The sequence below is a fragment of the Pongo pygmaeus genome, chromosome 7, assembly GCF_028885625.2.
Source record: "Pongo pygmaeus isolate AG05252 chromosome 7, NHGRI_mPonPyg2-v2.0_pri, whole genome shotgun sequence".
NCBI classification, from domain to species: Eukaryota; Metazoa; Chordata; class Mammalia; order Primates; family Hominidae; genus Pongo; species Pongo pygmaeus.
In genome coordinates, this window is record NC_072380.2 from 105,222,026 (window position 1) to 105,243,698 (window position 21,673).

General features: G+C 31.7%; 1 protein-coding gene across 9 annotated transcripts in view; it reads right to left on the reverse strand.

Moving 5' to 3' along the window:
* Positions 1 to 15,108: 15,108 nt before the first annotated feature.
* TRIQK (triple QxxK/R motif containing) overlaps positions 15,109 to 21,673 on the reverse strand; it is a 79,062-nt gene continuing 72,497 nt past the window's right edge. For all 9 annotated transcript variants that reach the window (XM_054499164.2, XM_054499167.2, XM_054499166.2 and 6 more), the window contains one exon: positions 15,109 to 18,318. In XM_054499164.2, the coding sequence (XP_054355139.1) occupies positions 18,205 to 18,318 (114 nt within the window). In that variant the 3' untranslated portion in view covers positions 15,109 to 18,204. The remainder of the gene's footprint in view (positions 18,319 to 21,673) is intronic.

Here is a 21,673-nt window from a genome sequence, read left to right on the forward strand (position 1 = left end):
ATTTTTAAATGAATATGAAGGTTTCATAAAGTCTGGAAGGCTAAAGAGCAAAACCACAAATATATAAATATTAACAGAGGATATATCTGGGCAATATAATTTGGGTTTATTTTTTATTAGCTTTTGTATTTTTTGAATAATGAACATATAATTGTATGTTAAAGAGTAACGAAACTATACATAATTTTATCTATCTATCTATCTGCATATACATATGATCTAAACTTGTGATCTGCTGAATTGATTTGAACTTTTAAAGTAGAGACAAGCGGGTCAGTGTATGTGAGCCTTCTTTGGGATCTTGTTATAATTTTTGGTTGAGTAGACTATAATTGTGGTGTACCTCCACAAGCCACAATTTAATGAACCTGGAGCCTCATTTCTAGGATCAAAGAGAATTGGGAACCTGGAGCTCAATAATGCTGTTTTGTTTCATTAAATGTTCTTACTGTCTGTGTGGAAATAAATGTGACTTGTCCCTGACAGATGATAAAAGGCAGCAGACATCATTAGTGTCCATCACATGATTCCTGACACCTACCAGAGAAAGGGCCTCTTGCTCATGATCAGAAGTAAAATCTTTCTACCGATTGATTTGAAATTGCTTCTTAACTTCAATGTTCAGATCTAGCCATGAAACCAAGAGTGGTTTCCAATTCCAACCTTAAAAACCTTCTTCTGAGGTTTTAAATCATTTCAGCTCTGTATTTCCGAGTGTTTCAAGGGACAGCCATGTTCACAAAGGAAGGAGGCTCCGTGGAATGCTTTATTAGAATTTCAAAAAAGTGCCATCTCTCAAACTGCTCATTACCAGGAGCAACCTGATGCCAAGCAATTTATGATTATTAAAACATATAATTTGCATTTAAATTAAATGAATTAATAAATAGCAGAGATTAAAATAATGTGTTATATTTTCTTATTGTTTGTTGCCTTATTTTTTACACATGCTTAAATAAAGAATAAAATTTATGGGTCTTCATTTGTTTTTGTTTTTTTTTGTATAGAGTAGGTATTGACAAAAATAAGAATTGGAGAAATTAATCTCTATTATTTCCAGATTTTTCATGAGAATATGTTCTGAGATGCATGTTTTCCTCAAAATATGGCTGCTTTAAAAAAGAACTATATTTTATTTGTTTTAGAAGATATTTCTCAATATTTTCAATGTAAGAAACTTTTAAGGAACATGAATAACCCAAATGCTTTGCTTCCAGTTTCTTACATAAAATACTTTCAATAAATAATAATCTTAACATTAAGTAATTAATATTTATTGAGAAACTATCATGTGTAAGTTATTATACCAGACAGTATGGTGAAAATCAAAAGTATAAGACCCCCCCCTTTACATAAAGTATTGAGTTCAATTATGGATATACAGCTTAAGGCCTCAAAAAACTTTTTAAATGCAAAACATAAAAATTATATAAAAAACAATGCCAAGGTGATTTTACTGCATATAGTCAACCCGGAAAGCAATTGATTCAAAAACTCTCTTTCCAAGTAAATTCTGAGACTGGGAAAAACAGTGCCCTCCTGAACCTGAATCTCTCCTCAAGTCCTCCCCGCAGATGATAATATCAAAAAACAGTGCAGACGAAATTACAAGTGATTCAAGACTTTAGTATTACCAGGAAATAGAAAATCCTATGAACATCAGTTTGTCTATAAATACAGATATAGATGTCACATCACAACAAACCTCCTGACATAACTGTCAGCCTGTGGGTGAAGAAGAAAGAAAGAAGAAGAGAGAGAGAAAGAAAGAGAGAAAGAGAAGAAAGAAAAAGAAAAGAAAGAAAGAAAGAAGAAAGAAAGAGAGAAACTTAAGACACATCATAAAAATGTAGAGCACATAGACAAGGCACAGACCCCAGAGAACGAAAGTACAATACTAAGTGGAAAAACTCTGGGTATGGTATCTTGTAGTTCACAACACTTGGTATAGGAAAGATGTTTAAAAGTGAGTAGTATTAAAGCAGCCAGTAGCTTTGTAAAGCATTCCTTCTTAGAAGGAATCATAAAAGTAGAGAGAGAATTATGTCCTGATGATGTAGGAGAAATAAGAAAGAAGAAGAGGAGATAATTGAGGATCTTTCAGAAATTAAACAGTAACAGGTCATGCCAGCTCTTTGCTTCTCCCCTACCACAATGACATTCATTAAAGAAATGACCTCACTATACTGACAGAAGCAGGGATTTCTGGGGTGAGAACCCTACCCCTACCCCCAAAATGCCCAGGAATAGGAAAACAAGAAAAAAAAAGCCAATGACATACAGAGCTAATGGAAGAAGAAAACAGAAAATTTAAGTCAAAATACTTCGGCCACTGAAATGTTATCAAAAAAGAAGAAAACTGCCACAAAACCAAAGAATAGTCTAACACAATTTTTATTTTATTTTATTTTTATTATTATTATACTTTAAGTTTTAGGGTACATGTGCACAATGTGCAGGTTAGTTACATATGTATACATGTGCCATGCTGGTGTTCTGCACCCATTAACTCATCATTTAGCATTAGGTGTATCTCCTAATGCTATCCCTCCCCACTCCTCCCACCCCACAACAGTCCCCAGAGTGTGATGTTCCCCTTCCGGTGTCCAGGTGTTCTCATGGTTCAATTCCCACCTATGAGTGAGAATATGCGGTGTTTGGTTTTTTTGTTCTTGTGACAGTTTACTGAGAATGATGATTTCCAATTTCATCCATGTCCCTACAAAGGACATGAACTCATCATTTTTTATGGCTGCATAGTATTCCATGGTGTATATGTGCCACATTTTCTTAATCCAGTCTATCATTGTTGAACATTTGAGTTGGTTCCAAGTCTTTGCTATTGTGAATAGTTCTGCAATAAACATATGTGTGTATGTGTCTTCATAGCAGCATGATTTATAGTCCTTTGGGTATATGCCCAGTAATGGGATGGCTGGGTCAAATGGTATTTCTAGTTCTAGATCCTTGAGGAATCGCCACACTGTTTTCCACAATGGTTGAACTACTTTACAGTCCCACCAACAGTGTAAAAGTGTTCCTATTTCTCCACATCCTCTCCAGCACCTGTTGTTTCCTGACTTTTTAATGATCGCCATTCTAGCTGGTGTGAGATGGTATCTCATTGTGGTTTTGATTTTCATTTCTCTGATGGCCAGTGATGATGAGCATGTTTTTCATGTGTCTGTTGGCTGCATAAATGTCTTCTTTTGAGAAGTATCTGTTCATATCCTTCACCCACTTTTTGATGGGGTTGTTTGTTTTTTTCTTGTAAATTTGTGGAGTTCATTGTAGATTCTGGATATTAGCCCTTTGTCAGAGGAGTAGGTTGCGAAAATTTTCTCCCATTTTGTAGGTTGCCTGTTCACTCTGGCGGTAGTTTCTTTTGCTGTGCAGAACTTTAGTTTAATTAGATCCCATTTGTCAATTTTGGCTTTTGTTGCCATTGCTTTTGGTGTTTTAGACATGAAATCCTTGCCCATGCCTATGTCCTGAATGGTAATGCCTAGGTTTTCTTCTAGGGTTTTTATGGTTTTAGGTCTAACATTTAAGTCTTTAATCCATCTTGACTTAATTTTTGTATAAGGTGTAAGGAAGGGATCCAGTTTCAGCTTTCTACATATGGCTAGCCAGTTTTCCCAGCACCATTTATTAAATAGCGAATCCTAACACAATTTTTTTTAGTTCAGTTTAATTTCAAGTTTAATTAAGAAAATCTCAAACAAGCTTTTGGAAATTAGATATAGATATGTAGATGTCAATATGGATATAAATATAAACTAGAATCATAAATTTAAAACAAAGAATATAAGTGGAAAAAAAGAGGAAGTAATGCAATAAAAGTTGATTGATCTTAGTAAAGAAATTGAAGGAAAAGACAAGTCCATTTCAGAAATAAAAAATAAATTAAAAGATACCTCAGATTTATAACAGATTCTACTGAAAGTTTAATAAGGGGCTTTGAAGAAAAGCAGAAAAACAACAAAGAGAATAAAAATGAGATAAATAAATAAAAGGGTCAAAGAAAAGATGCTTGAAATGGAAGATATGCAAAAAATGTTTAACACACATATAATTGAAGTCTCTGGAGAAAAATTAAACAGTCTAATATAACTGATATATAAAACTATAATCTTAAAATCAGGACCAAAAAAACTTATTTTTATGTATTCTATGGCCCCACTGTATGCATGGAAAACTCAAAAGTAAGAAAGTCTGAGACGGCTCCTAGAAAACAACTAGAATTTAAAGAAAAAAAATCATTGAAGGTACACAGGCAATAAGATCAAGTTACTTACAAGGGTGAAAAATTAAACTGCAGAGAAAGCAGAATAAGATTATTGGCTGTTTTATAACTAATAGATGAAAGTAAAAGGGTATAATGTAAGATTTACAGTCCACATAGTAAAAGGTAATTTATTTAAAAAAAGGTATATTAAGGGCAATAAAAGTATAAATACTAAAGTAACCATTAGAATAAAATTACCCACTTTCAAAAACACCAAAATGTTTTTTAAATAGCAACGAAGCACTAAGCAGAGAAACACAGTATATATAACAAAATACACATAGTAGCAGCAACATAAATTTATGTATAGAATTGATACCAACATATCAGCCACATCAAAAGGTAAGAATAGGTTTAATTCATCTGTTGCAAGGAAAATTTTCAAATTGGCTCATAGAGCAAATCCCAACTTTATTTTCTATATGAAGGACAGACAATATACAGTGATTCAAAAAGGCCAAAATCACAGGGATGGGAAAGGATATAGCAGGAAAATTAAACAATAAAACAGGAAGAACTGCAATATTCATATAAGAAAAAGCAGAATTCAGGCCAAAGGCATTAAGGATACTCTATAACACTTAAAGCTGCAATTCAAAGATGTAACAGTTATGAATATCAACACAGCAAATAACAGAGTCACCACCTTCGAAAAGCACAAACTACAGAAGATGCAAGGAGAAAAAAACATAATAAAAGAAGACTTTAAAATATGACTCTCAGTAGAAACAAGTCAAATGAAAAAAATAAGTAAGGATATAGAAGATCTATAAAGCATAATTAATAAGTCTGATTTTTTATATCAAAACTGGACAATATTCCTTATAATAGACTGTATCCCTTTCTTCAGTTTGAATCATTCCCATAAACTGATCACATATTAGGTCAAATAGAAAACATCAGCAAACCTCATAAAACAGAAATATTGCAAGCAACTTTAATTACACTATGGTAAAATTTAAACTTAAAAATTAAATTTTAAACATAAAGCTCTTCTACCTGTAAGTAGATGTATATGTGTGTTTGTATAAATAAAAATAAAATATATTTTATATAATATAAAACTTTCTATTAAAGAACTCTTGGATAAAACACATACGTATATAAAACACACACACACACACACATATATAGCACAAATATATATGTAACTTCTTATTAAATGACACTTGGATAAAAGGGAAAATCCAAACAGAAATTACAGAATTTCTGACTAATGAATTTCTGAAATAAACTAAAACAGATATATGAAAGGATATTTAACATCTTAAACATCTAGATCAGTAAAATAAAATAATTTTAAAATGTAAATTACATTTTCAACTTAAGAAAATAAAAATGTAGCAAAATACTAAAACCAAGAAAAGCACACAGTAGGTTAAAAACCATAAAAATATTAGATCGAAAACTAAAAATCTTTATTCTTTGAAAATAATAAACAAAAACCACTAGATAAATTAATCAAGAAAAGGTTAGAAAATCCAAATATACAACATAAGAATGACAAGGGGAAATAACTATTGATACAGATAAAATGTTTTAAATAAAAAGAGAATACTTTTCTAAGCTAGTAAGAGGCTACTTTTCTTAGTGATAACTTGAAGACCTAAGTGAAATAGATAATTTCTTCGGAAAATACAACTTACCAAAATTAACCTCAGTAGAAATACAAATTTAAATAGGCCAATTCCCAAGGAAGAAAGAGAGAAAATATCAAAGAAGCACTTCACAAAATAACAAGACATAGATGACTTTTCCTAGGTAAAAATAACACATCATAAATTGATTCAGAGTGTATACAGTGAAGAAAAACTCCTAAATTCTTTTTATAAAACAAGCCCAACATTGGTGCTCACTTCTGAAAAATATATCACACAAAATTAAGGAACAATATCATATATGAATTTGATGCAAAAATAAAAAATAATTAGCAGACACACCTCGTCATAAAAAAAGTAACACAGGAAGGCAGGTAAGATTGATACCAGTAATGCAAGGATAGTACAATATTATGAAATGTATCCCTATAGTGGGACTTTCACATAGAAAAATAATGTGATTATCTCCATAGATGCTGAAATATATGATGAAAACATTCAACAACTATTTCAGTAAAACTTAGAGAATAGAAATGTATGGATACTTCTTTAATGTAAACATACACTGGATATATATATTCATGCCTTTATTTTATATATTCATGAATTATCTGTAAATTATGTATTTATATATTATGTACTACATATTTATATAAAATATATAAATACAGATTTATGTATGTAAAATTTTATTAATTATATTACTCACATACAATTATATATTCACTTATTTGTATATTACATAATTGTATATAATTTTATAAATTATATATGATAAATTATATATGTGATTTGATAATTTGATAACTTATAATCCATTTTGTATTTTATATAATTGATAAATAACTAATTATATACCTTTGACTAGATATATGTATATATTCCCTCCCACCCCACCCCACACACACATAGGCACACACAGAATCAGTCCTAAAATAAAGCCAGATTTTTATTTAGTAGTAAAACACAGTAATTCTTAGTAAGGTCAGGAGTAATGATGGCCACTATCTCCATAATCATTTAACATTATGTTGATGGCACTAATTACTCAACGTTCTTAGATAAGCGGTAACAATTAGTGACATAAAAATTGGAAAGGAACAACTTACATTATTTATTTACAGATGACAGGATAGCACATTTGGAAATCCATAGAGAATCAATGGAAAAACTACACGTAACAATAAAGAATTTGGCAGTGTAAGGTATAAATATATTTTTATTCATTCAATTATTTGCTCAAAATAACTTAGGTAGGAAGTCAGTCCATGCCTCATGATGGTGGTAGATAAATAATAAACCAGCACATAAAATATGACTATGTCAGATGGTAATACTGCTACAGAGAAATATAAAACAGTTAAGAGGACTGGGAAGGCCCAGAATGTTTGGAAATTTGCAATTTTAAACAGGTAATAGGTTAGGCCTCACTAAGAAGATGACACTTGCATGAAGACTTGCAGGATATGGCATGAACAAGATTGAGATGCTCACCATCAACATTTCTGTCCAGTAAGGTACTGAACTTATTAGATCAAACTCTAAGGATGGAAGAAAATAAACAATACTAGAGATGGAAAGTAAGAAACAAAATTATCATTACTTGAATGCAATGTTATGTCCTCATACAAAATTCAAAAGAATCTTCTGGCTAATTATTAGAATTAATAACTTAGTTAATAATATTATTTTATACAATTAGAAGTCCTCTATATTTCCATACACTAGCAACAAATAGGTAATATAGTTTAAAAATAAATATTTACCATATATAAATATTAAAAGTAATCTATGAATAACCCTAACAAAAAGTTACAAGACTTTCATGAAGAAACTTCTAAAGCTTTGCTTAAATAATTTTTTTAAAAAGACCTAATTAATTAGGGAAAGACACCATTTTCACTGTGCTGGAGGTTGAATATATTAAATGTGACAATTGTCACCAAGTTGATTTAATGGAGTTTCAGTAAAAATTTTTTAAAAGGGTTTGTCAGGGAACTAGAAACACTATTTCCAATATTTGATAGAAGTTTAAACAATCACAAATAACCAAGTCACTTCTGCAGAATTAGGTGGTGGACTAGCCCTATAATATTAAGACGATTATAACAGTGCAGTTATTACAACAATGTGGTGATGACACAGAGATAAACGATGAAATATTTGGATCATGAGCCAGAATACAGAGTCCAGATCACAGCATCTATACTTGATGTTTGACTGAGGTGGGAAAGGGGGTCAGTATGGAGAGGAGGGGGCAACTCAATAAATGGTACTGGGACAAGAAACATAGAACTAACATGAATGTGAATGTTAGTTCTATGTTCTAGAAAGGGGGATGTCCCAGGGTGGGTGAAGAAGTTATGATTTTACTCTGGGTAGTTAGGGTAGGCCTCACTGAGCCAGTATTAGGCCAATGGAAAAAAGTTAAACCTCACACCATGTACAAAATCAATGCCAGATGAGATTAAAGACTTAAGTGTAAGAGCAAAAGCACTGTAAGAAAAAATACAAACATATTTTCATGACTCTGGGGCTAGAAGCGTTTCTTTAAATCTCAATAATTATTTAAAATGACAAACATTGATGTGTTTGATTACATTAAAATTAGGAACTTTATTAATAGATACCACAAAGAAAGTGAAAATAGAAGACACAATCTCTAATAGTATATTTGTGACACACAAATACACACACGAAACTGATGCAGATTAGTATTAGAATAAGTAATTCTTACTCATTTTTAAGACTCAAAAAGTTTTTAAATGTGCAATAAATATGAACAGAGCTTTCAGAGAGAAAATATAAATGGATAAAGTATATTGAAAGATGTTCAATTTCAACAGTAATAAAGAAAATAAAAATTTTAAAATGAAATATCTTTATACACACTTCAAAATGGCAAAAATTAAAATAGCCAAGCAATACCAAATGTTGGTAAGCTGGGCTCTGGATACATGGGTATTCATTTTATTATTTCACTGACATATAGATATATATACAATATATGCATCTTTTATATATGAATCATTTCAGATTACAAAATGAAGATAAAATGGAGATCAGACATGATTAGTGCATCCATGAAAAAGTTACACTATAAAGTTTCAAAAACTCTCTAAGAATTAAATATCGATTGTAAGACATTATTTAGCTATTGTATTAGTCCATTCTCACACTGCTATAAAGACATCCCGAGACTGGGTAACTGATAAAGAAACGAGGTTTAATTGACTCACAGTTCCGCATGGCTGAGGAGGCCTCAGGAAACTTACAATCATGGCGGAAGGAGAAGAGGCACATTTTGCATAACAGCAGGGAAACGCATGTGTCAGCGTAGGAAAAACTTCCATTTATAAAACCATCAGATCTCGCGAGAAGTCACTGACTATCATGAGAGCAGCATGGGGAAAACTGCAATCACTTCCCACCAGGTCTCTCCCTCAACATCTGGGGATTGCAATTCAAGATGAAATATTAGGTATTAAAAATTCTACATTATAAAAGGTATTTAAAAAACTGCATTAAGAGTTTTGTCTTAGAGTGTGTCTAAAATTTCTTGAAAAAACACTAGCTTATTTGATGAAAGCAACATCTTAAAGTCTTTCCTCCTTTCTTTTGAAAACAAAGCAAAGTTGCAGTACCGCTAGGATGTGACCAGCAAGGTGGGTTAAATGCAGACATCTCTCATCGTTACATGTGATGTCCCCCATCTCTCACAAGCACGGTAGTCAGCATAGGAATTGAATCAACAAATAGTATAGAATTAAGAGTGCTTGAACAAAAAATAAAATACAATGCCTCTAATAAAAGACTCAAAGTAACTGAAAAGAAAGTCTCATTCTACTCTTCCCGATTTCCACATTATATTCACTGGAATTGTTCCATAGTTTTCACATAATTTCATAGTGCTAGGGCAGTGGTTCTCAACAGTACAGATAGGAGTGATTCTCGACCCCACAGACATTTGAAAATGTCTGGAAACATCTTTGGTTTTGATAACAGGCAGGAGAGGTACTGCTGGCATCTAGCTGCATACTAGCATCCAGTGATGCAGCTAAACATTCTACAATGCACAGGGCAGACACCCACAACAAATAATTACCTGGCCTCAAATGCCAATAATGCCAACATCAAGAAACTCTGTTCTAGGGAATGAAGTATAGTATTAGTTATTCAAAAATATTTACTATGTGCCTATTATGGGTCTGGAACAATGCTTGGCATCAGAGATACAGCAGTAAAACCCCCAGAGTTCCTTTCTTAAGGATCTTAGAGTCCAGTGGGAGAATCACACAAACAAATTGATAACTATTGTGAAATAAATAAAGTCAAGTGTGGCTTTCCCTACTTGGAATATCGTCTCATACTTTTTTTTTTTTCTGTTTGATGAAACAATCACCTCTCAAGATTACATCATAAGAGCAGGAGTAGGTTGTGTTTTTGTTTTTAAGGTTCACTGATTTGTTGCAAGCACAAAGGACAGTGACTGGCATGTAGCAAGTGCTCAATCAGTATATTTCTTGAATGAACAATGAATAAACTCAAGTATCAGTTCCTTTTTGAAGTGTTCTTTAATTTTTCAGTGAATAAAGCAGACCCATCTTTTTCCATAGTGCTTTTGCTGTGGAATTGTGACAGATGACATATTAGCATCTAGAAGGGCAAGAGTTATCGGACAAATAAATATAGAATGAATGAGTGAATACTGAATAAATGAATATAGAATGTAATGGAAACTAGCAGGCAGATCTGCTAGTTATATGGACTCAAGTTGTAGCTCAACAAAACATTTTACTTCTAGTCCTCCCATAAGTTAAACACACAGAGACCGGTATCTTTAAAGAAAATAGAATTGCATCACATTAATATTTTATAACTGCGTTTTCACCTACTCCTAAATTGGATATTTACATCACTTTCACTTTTTTGGTCATAAACAGTGATGCGGTTAACACATTTTTGCATACTACTGTCATTGTCACATATAGACGAATTTCTAAAGTATATATGAAATGTAAAGCTTTTGAAACATAAGTGCATTCCAGAAAGTGTGTGAGATTATCATTCCCTCAAGCAGTGAATGAAAGAGATTGTTTCTTCACATCCTTAATTAACACTGAGTACCAGGCTGCATGATAGATTTTAATTTAATGTGTTATAATCTAACAGTATTTCCTTTATGATTTCTAACTCATGAATCAACACCTAGAAATAATTTTCCCTACAAAAAGATTCTAAAAACATCTACCTACAATTTCTTCTAATACTTTTTATGGTTTCATTTTTTATAAAGAAATCATAAATTCCACCAGAATTCATCTTGTTTTAAGTCATGATATAGGCATCTTTTAATTTCTAAAAGGATACTAAATTGTTCCAATACATTTAATTAATAATCTGTCTTTCCATCTGCATGACATATATAATGCATTAAATGAATATTTATATTTAGATCTGTTTCTGGACACTGCATTTTTTTCTGTTGATCTGTCTACTTTTCATTGACTATGACATTATTTTAGTTACTATAACTTTATAATATACTTTAATATATTGAAGATCAAGTTTCCCTTTTCTGTTTACAAAATAGAGGAAAATTTATATTTCTACAATGTTGAACCTTCCTATCCATGGAGACAGTTGGTGTCTTTTTAATTAAAACTTCATTGTGTTATCTTGTAGAGCTTTTTTTTCAATAAACACTCATACATTTCTGCTAATTTTTTCTACATAGTCCATAATTTTAATTGCAATGGTGAAACATGTTTTTCTATTATGATATTTAACTAATTATTCTAATTATTGTGTTTATATACAGAACAATAAAACTTGATTATTACATACTTATTATCCAAAGAAACATGTTATATAAATCTTATACAATATTTTCTTAGTTTTCTAGTCAACCACATAATCTTAAAATTTTAGTTTTTTCCATTTTTTGCCATATTTATTATTTATTCCTGCTGTCTTAAAAACTGAATTACACTGGCTATCACTTTCAGAAAAATGTATAACAATGTAAAAGCATTAAACTATCATGATTTTAATGAGAATACTTCTAACATTAAGCATGATAATTGAATTCTCATCTCAGTACTGAAAAGAATGATGATGGCAATGGGCTGAAACACATCATATATATAAAATATATAACTAGATTATAATAATAAAAGCAGCAACAGCAATAACAATGGCAAATCTTCATTGGCCACCATTAGAGAGTGCTAATTCATTAATCTGAAATTTAAGAAAGGGAAAGACTCAAGTATTTATCCTTCCTCTCCTGTATAAGCTGTATTTTCAGATGATCAAATAGTTGATAAAGAAGATTATTTTTAAAAATAATAATTCCACTTAATAAATGCTGAAGGAATGAAAGAAAATCACCATTTTGCAATGCCTAATGAGATAATGAATCCAAGAAAGGTGATGTTGATGAAAGAACCTTATTTTGCAGGAAGTCACATTACTAGCACACCAATTCACTGATAAGTCTAACATCACAAATGAGACCAACAAGTATTATGTAACTCACTAAGTACTACGAAATACTCTCAGCTTAAGAACTAACAAACCACAATCATAAAACCTAGACCTAACCTAGCCTAATATCTCATTATCAGGTTATAGAAAATAAGAAAAATATAGGAATAAAATGACTAACACAATGAAAAGTACTAAATCTAGATCACTGGACATTCAAAAGGACAAGTAAACAGCAAACAAAATTGCTGTTTTCTTCAGCAATTCAATGGCCTGGATTATTTTTTTACAGAATAAAAGAAATTTAAGAGACACGCAACCAAATTCAGCATGGACTTAATTTTAAAATCTCTTGTAAATAGCCATCTTGGAAATAATTAGGGACATCTAAATATTGACAGCATTAGATTATATTAGGAAATAAGTATTTAATTCTACTAATAGCTTTCTGGTAATATAAAAACAAAACAAAACAAAAAACCCACCAACAAAAATCCCAACATTCTTGTCAGTTAGAGATGCATACTGAAATATTTACAGTAAAATGACATCATATCTGAAGTCTGCTTTAAAATACCTCAGTATAAAAAAATGGCAAAAATATGCAAAAGAGTGGGGATATATTAATAATTATTGAAACTAGGTAATGGGTAGATTGAGATTATTACATTATTCTCTCTACTTTTGTGTAACACATGTGGTTAGTGATTAAAAAAGCAAGCAAGACGTAAGAGAGAGTGGAAAAAGCAGGTGAGGATCAATGATGAGTCTAAATAAAAGGGTAGAGGTAGTTAATGCAGTAAGTACATAGTAAGTACGTGAGAGTGCTAACCTATTAAAGTAGAAGTGAGGTTCAAAAAAAAGACTGAGAGAAGAGAGACTGCCTGGAACTTAGAATTAAGGCAAATAGGGTAGAAGTTGAAGAACTGGAAAAGGGAGCAAAAGTACTCTTAAGCTACCTAGAAGGGCACTCCCTATCTGGATCACAAATGTTTGGGAGCTAGCATCATAAAAGATTTTCATGTATGGGGTATTTCTCTTTAGTTTACCAACTTCCACACTGTTGTTTAGTGTAAAGCATCCTAATAGGCACTAAGATTATAAACTCCACCTCATGGCCACTACAGCAAGAATTATATCCAACATTGTTTATAAAATCTTATTTTAGAAATTGCTGCAATTTAAGAGACTTTCAAGATATCTTCAATCTCACTATATCAACATGAAAAGAAAATCCCTCTGAATTTTGTGTTATCCTAGGACATACCTAGAAGGCAATCCAGTGAAGACCTGCTTTGTCACATTCAACAGAGTAATTGCAGAAGCAATTTGTTACAAGCAGATGGATAGTTGAACACTAAAAAGGATGATAAGCTAGAAAGAAATTAGATATTGAAATCAATTTCTTTTAGGCTTACCATGATACTCCAGTTTCACACAAACAATTGTATTTGAAGAAGTCAGGGAAAAAAATGCCATACTAAGATGGGTGCCCATGAAAACAGAACTTTACACATGCTATAGCCTTTATAGTCACCATTTACTTGATTGGTCCAAATATTTATAGTTCATTGTTATGACTGCCAAAACTGGCAACCACAAGGATTGTTGTCTCAATTAGGACAGTAAACAGATTGTCTCTTTTTTTAATGAAAAAATCTAAAATGTAATACTTCACAGTTTAACATGTTTATTCATCTAAACGAGCTAAAAAATAATGGTGCGACATCTGTTCGAGAGGCATTGGTACCTCAAATTTTGGCTGCCTCCCCACCAATTTGGTTGTTGTTTTAAAAAATGAAGAATAGGAGGGAGTACTGTCATCAAAAAATCTTCTGGCATGTAACGTATCTTATTTTTCTTGAAATAAGAATCACATATCTGTTGCTAGGGATAGAAAAACTGTATAACAAGGAGGCACTGTGCTGAATGTGGCTACAGTTCAATTGTTTAACTCAATTACTGACCCACTATGGATATTTCCATACTGATATAGTTCTTTACATGACTCTCCCAGTTCCCTCTATACTTACCTTTATAGCTTAAATATCAACAAAATGGTAAGAATGTTCCTGTAGCTTGAATTCATCTGCTACATTTTTTTTTTTAACCGTGGGTTGCACTGATTCTAAATATGGTTTAAGTGGAACAAAATCTAGCAAACAGCATTCTATCCAGGCTACACTGGAGCAATTCTAATAAAAGAAGGCAGTGCTGCTAAGCGAGAAGTGGTAGGAATCTCCCAGAGAAGCCCCAGGTAAGTGTAAAGAAGTCTAATTGTTGGTGAGGAGAGAATACAAAATTATCTTAGGTAGTCTCTGGCTCAACAACTTTATGTTATGGATGAAATACATTAAAATCGGCTGAGTTTAATTTCTAGAAGTTTATTTCTGACGCTGACGTATAGCACAATTTGCTCTACTGAATTATCATTGACTATACAATTTTAGAACCTGGAAAATATAGTGTTTTAGTAGTCACATAAACATTATAATGAAAATTGAGTTCTATTTTCATTTGGAGTGAAAATGCATGCTGAGTTGAATTCAAACACTGAGTAAAGTTTTTAATAAATTCTAAGATAAAAATAGCATATTTGATTCCCTAGAAAAGAGCAATGTTTCTATTTTATAGCGACCTTAATGCTAGTTGTCTTGATTTAAAGAGAATCAGGATGAAACACATATATATCTCAGTACAACCAAGGACCATAAATGGTAAATGCCGAGTTGATTGATATTGTGATTTTTAAGTTTTATTTATTAAATTCAAACATTTTTTGATCATTTACTTTACACAAAGAAACTGTGACAGACTCTGAGAGGACTAAAAGGCATCAACTTAAATTTTAACATGCATTTATTAAATTTATATGCAGATGACTACACTAGTGCAATTACAGAAATGAGTAAAAACATACGCTCAAGATCTTACAGTCATTGGTTGGGGTAAAAGTATTTCTTCTGTCTTCATGAAAAATTAAAAAGATAAAAAATCTTGAAGTATTTTGCCACCTTAAAACAACTACCCACCCTACATTTGTACTAAAATAGGCTTTTGGTTGTTTTAAAAGAAATTCTAGATGAGGTTATATTTTTACAATACTGTATCTCGTCTCAAATAAATTTATACATTCTTTACCCTGTCTAAACTTGCATGCAAAATAAGAACCAGCAAGCCTTCAAACTTCAATCACAGTATTCCATAGGCTATATTTTAAGTCTATTGCATTAGTTGAAATTTGTTTTGCAGAGTATGTTAACAAACATATTCTAACATTTAAAAAATCATTATGATTTTTCTGTTTTTGTCTTCTAAATTACTCTGAGCAGTGAATTATTGGAGGGAAAATACCCATGTCTAAAATTTGTGTCTGGTGCCAGTCTCAGATTTATGCCAAACACCAGTAGGTATTCAAAAGTGTGGTCCCTTTAAAACAGCAGGCCGGATATCACCTTTCTGTCTTCAAAGATTCAAACCAGACTTCCAATCTGGGATTTCTCTACAGAGGGTTGGCTGCTTCCCAGTTAATGTGAGTTTTGCAAAATTTGCATTTCATGAAAACAGTGTTGTGTAAACATATATTGTGTCACTTTACCTGCTATTTACTAAAATCAGAGAGTTTAGCCTTTGAAATTTATGGTTCTCTGGAGCTATCATAAATCAATCAGTCATACGAACAGACTAGCTGTAGACTCAGGATATCAATAAAACTAGGCAGTGAAATTTGCCTATAATTATACTATATTTAGATTAATAGTTATCAAAAACATTTTTCCCCAAAAAACACCTCAAGTGTAAAACAGAATGGTAAAGTTTTTTTCAGGATGATGAATTTTCAAACATTTCCAAGAACATAATCAGCTATTTTATGTACTGTAAACTCTGTTATATTTCATTTGGATAAGTATCTAATAAGCAATTATTACATATCCTCTCATTTAAATTACCACTAAAAACTAGAAATAATCTTTATTTAATACGACTGTTTTTAACACCATATGGAAGGGGAAATAACTAAATGAAAATTGTTCACGTAAATGTGATGGGAGTGGGGGGTGTGGGGAGCAGTATTTCTTGACATGTGGCATGTCACTCAGGAAAGTAAAAGGCCCATCATATCCAAAATGCCAGCTTGGATATTCCCTTGCCACCCACTTGACGAACAGACTTACCACATGGCATTAAATGCTGCAACCTTTCCTAAAAATGCCACTTGGATTGGTCCGCTGTGGTGAGTATATAAGAACTCTTGGTCTGTCTCTTGAGTTTGTGAGTTCAAAGGGAAGAATCTAGTAAATAACACTGGCTAAATTTTGCCCTCAGATGTTTGGCATAAATGATTTGTGAGGATATTGGAACCTTTGGCTGTTTTCACACCAATGAAATAAATTATGCTACTTGAAAAAAATTCTACAGAACATAGTGCTACGCAGTCACATTCGACTTTTTGCAAAAGTACCAAAGAATATCTTTTAGAAACAGTGCTTATGAAGCCCCATATACTCCTCAGATATTTCCCAAGGATTTCTTCTCTTGGCTAGTAGGAAAACAATCTTAATATTTTATTTATTCTTCATAAATACAATGTATATAATATAAAACACTTTGTGCACATGTTTCTAACAATTTCATTTTCTATGTATCTTTACATAAGGTAGTAGCTAATAACTCTTTCTGCGGACACATATTTTCCAGTTTTCTAAGCTTTATGTGTTCAAGCATTGTAAAAACACATTTAAAAATTGAATTACCAGTAAAAATATTGAATGTACAGGTCATTATGCTCCCACAAATACAAAATACATTGAAAAATTATATCAATAGATAATTACATATGAAATATGAGGCATATATTTTCTTCTATTATTTATTTTCTCCCTAAAGAGTTCTAATTGATTAACTCTCAAGAGGCAAAATTTAATTTTATAAAACAACTGTATTGTTCAGATTTAGGAGACAAGCTAAGAAGATGATTCTGAGTAGGTAGGATTTTTGCTATTGCTGTAATGTGAAAAAGACTGCACAATTAAATGACAGATTGTTACATATCTCCCTAACAAGAGGGGAAAACTGATACTACAAGCAGCCAGAACAACATAATTAAAATAGAATTCTAAGGTTATATTAATAGAGTAATAAGTTAATTAAAACCAAGATCAACTGAACTTCTATTTACACCAGTTCAGACAGCCCAAGAGGAAAAGAACTCTATTTTAGAGACATATGTGACTCTTTGAGCTTCTGTCATCCAGGTGCCATTTCTGATGGAGCACATGTGCACTGAACAGTTGGCAAAGAAGGAAAAAGATTACGGTAGATGTATGTGCAGATAGTCTCTCTAATGATATAAAATACGTCCAGAAAGAAAGCAGGGCTTTGTTGTAAAATAAAAAATTTCCCAGGACTTTTTGTTCTTTCTTAATGTGATTTGAGTATGTTTCTGTAAATAAGAATATATACTAACTTATGATGTATATAGAACAAAAATAGACTTAGTCATCGGGAAGTGATGGAATTATACACATAAATTGGCAATGACATTTGAAAAATTTAGGATCTCGTTTCCATTTCATCTAAATGTATCATGTATAGGGTGGCTGTCAAAGCAGAAAGATATATAAAAGTATCCAGTAGCACATACTATACTGCATTGCTAGGTAAGGTTCTTTTCTTGACATCCTATGCAACTATTAAAAATTATATGTCTGCAAACTGAAAATATTAGCAGAAAGAATTAAAGATGTTACAGTTTCAGTATTGAAAGTTTTGGTCCCAAAAGGTGCTTTCGTAAAGTTATTTCTCTTTCACGCATTGATTGTTGCCTAGCTAATCTTCATCTTGGTCCAGATCAGGGTCAACATCCGTGGTGAGTCTGAGATAAAAGAAAGCATAGAAAGCCAGCAGTAGTGCCAATATGGCTGCAAGTACAAGGCCAACTTCCTGGGAAGAAAAAAATGTAGACTTGAAATTGATGAAAAAAGATTGGTTAACGTTATTAGTTTCACCAGATGAAATAACCATATTATTCCACAGTCTAGAATGAATAATTTGAACCTAATAATCATATCCTTTTTGTTTACCATTTTTTGCCATTAAGAAACTTGTTTTGTACTTGGCAAGTCCCAATGAAATGGCAAATACACCAGTGGGTGAGTCATTGGTATTATTATTTCTAGCTAATTTGTTTTTTCCTAATAGTAATATTAAAAATGTATCATTTTAATATATTTTTATAGTTTGGATATCAGGATGTTTGATACAAGCAATGCAGTTTGTTTCTACACAGTTGATCTGTTTTCTATTTGAGTGTGTTTAACTTTATTTGTGGCTTCAATACATTCAATATTAATGATAGCACTTGGGCACAGTTTTTTTTTTTAATTATCATTCCTTTTCATTGTAAAGAAACAGTTGTAACTGGTCTCTAGATTATATCTAGATGTATACATCCTCATTAAATGTGACTTTGTTGAAACTCTAATTTTTAAATTCTAAAGTCTATAGTTTACATTGCAGAGGAACAAAACAAAGTACTCTTCACTCATGAAGCATAACACAGTACCTTTATCACAACTTTGAAAGATGGGCCCAGATTTTTCATTTGTGATGTGATGTGGATTAAATTAATCAACTATATTGAATAATGATAAAAAATTTACTCATATATTATGATAAAAATCATATTATCTCTCAAAAAGTATGTGTATGTGTATATTTCTGTGTGTGTATACCTTCCAGAACTTTCTTAACATTAACATATCATTTGGCCAAATCAAAAAAGAAAAAAAAGCAAATAGAATGCCAGTTCAGTATCCTAAGGGGCTTAACACTATACTCTAATTTCTACTGTATATTATGCCCTTTACCTGGCACTGATTTACAGAGAAGCAATTCATTTGCATTTACATGAATATAGTTTACATTTCACAAGAAGGTAAAGTCAGTGATAATAAACTTTAAAAACATTAAAATGAATTTGGCTTATAATCAACATGGAATTTTTACATGAATGTTGAATTTATAAATAGATATTTTATATAGATTTTTAGCTTCATAATTACATTTATTTAGATGTCCAAACTATGAAAACAAATATTAATAAAAACCAAGAGGTTGAAAAACTCAGTGTCAAAGATTTTTGTAAGGTTTCATTTTTTAAATCTAATATACCAATATAATGTCAAAGGAAAGTGAATTTTTTCTTTGTTGCAGTTGAAACACTTTGGCATCTCAAAAGGGCATTGCAGCACCAGACAGGTTTCATTTATTTTCTTATATCCACAGCTGTGTTCCCAGACCCATCTGGTTGCACAGCTACTAATTTTAAGAGGATATAATAAACAAGTGACACACAACTGCAAACTCCATCTGTTCTGTATAGTGGACAACAAAACTGTTCAACAGCAGTCCCCATTCACCCAAGCTTAATGCAAGAATTAAGTTTGTACACTTGATTGGAGGCCATGATTCATATCTTATTGATAATCAGTTCTAATTGCTGCTTTTCAACTCCTTGTCCTTAAAACAACTCTGTATCATTTCACTATATATTTTCAGAACATCCAGAGGCATGAAAAGGCATTTAAGGGATAGGAAGCAGAGAATATTCATAGAACATAACTTCAGAAGACCCATTAATTCATTACATCTGTTCAATGTACAGTGTGGGCGTGGCTTAAAGGTACTAGGTGGAAAGGTATAGGAAATAATTTTCTTCAAAAATTATCTCTTCATTGAGGAGACAAGCATTGTAGAGGCTGAATGTCTGGAAGTTGAAACAATGGTAAAATTTGAAAATAATGCTTGCAGGATGCTGGTGACACTAACCATAACTTAGAGACCTATAGGCATTTATGACTCCCTTGCCCCCTTTGGCTATTTTTAGCTTTAAATCAAAAAGAACAAAAAAGAACAAACATAACATTTCAAGCTGGCTCATCCCAAGGGGTTGTGGGCAGGATCTGGTTGGCACTTGAATATTTTATTTATGTAACAAAACTAAACTTGTGATGCTTATTCTTTCATTATAATTATGCTTTTCATATAAACCTTTTAAATAAAAAAAAACTCATTAACAAATGTAAATCCTTTCCTTCTAAATGCTAGAAAATCGGTATTTGCATTCTGAAAAAAAGTTAGTGATGCTGTAATTCTTGAAAAAATAATCTTTTAATTGAGCAGCAACTAAATAGCAAACTTAGTTGTGCAAACATTTTTTAGGCGGCACTCATTGCATTACTGGGCCATAAATTATGGCATTTTCTTTGTATTTCTAAAACACAAAAAGTAAAAAGTACCTTCTCAATAGAAATCAAGTCTAGATTTCAGAACAATATATTAATATCTTATATGGAAATTGCTAACTGTTCCCTCAAAACGCTATTACTAAACATACATTTACAAAAAGCACTAGAAGCCTCTGAGGGTTAAGCCCCTATTGTATAATTCTGCATATCTCTAGCCCATGATTTCTCAATCAGTACTGTTGATTTGATATGGTAATTAAATCTATAAATGATTTCTTGTATAAGATGATCATGTCTTATTCATCTTTCTTTTCACAGGTGCTATACTATTATAATATTTATCGTAATTTATAAATAATGAAAGATTGAGTAAACTTTATATAATCTTTATACAGGGATATCAAAATTAGTAATGTTTTTAAAACTTTATAACACTAATATCCATAATACTACCTCCAAAGCCAATCTAAGAACATTTTGTAATATATAATACGGCAACACGATGCACACTTTAGGAGGGTATCTTAAGGCTGATGACAAACACTGAAGGAGAGACTTACTTACGCAAACTGGGAATGGCTAATTCAAACAAATGTTTTCTCAATCAGCTAATAATTCATAAGTGACTTCTATGCATTCAATTCAATGTTCAATGTTTCTAGTGTATTATTGAACTCTCCTGACAACATTATGAGGTACATGGCAAAATTTCCATTTTATAAACGTGCCAACTTAGACTTAGCTGGATCATGGCAAAAGGAAGAGGCAAAGGGGATAGGATTCTAGGCCTCCTTATCCTGAGCTCAGTGCTATTCTCATTGCTATTATTTTTCTATCCATGCATCTGTTCATATTTTCTATAGATTTGAATTAAATGAAGAGTATATCTACGATTCATTCAAAAGACTATGTAGTAAAATGATAAGATATTACAATATTATGGTCATTCTATATCAACTAGGTAAGAGTACAATATGCTTGATGTTCATTAGTCCTTAGTTGCTTCTCTGACATTATCAATTTGGATAAAATCACTCACTGGGGAAATT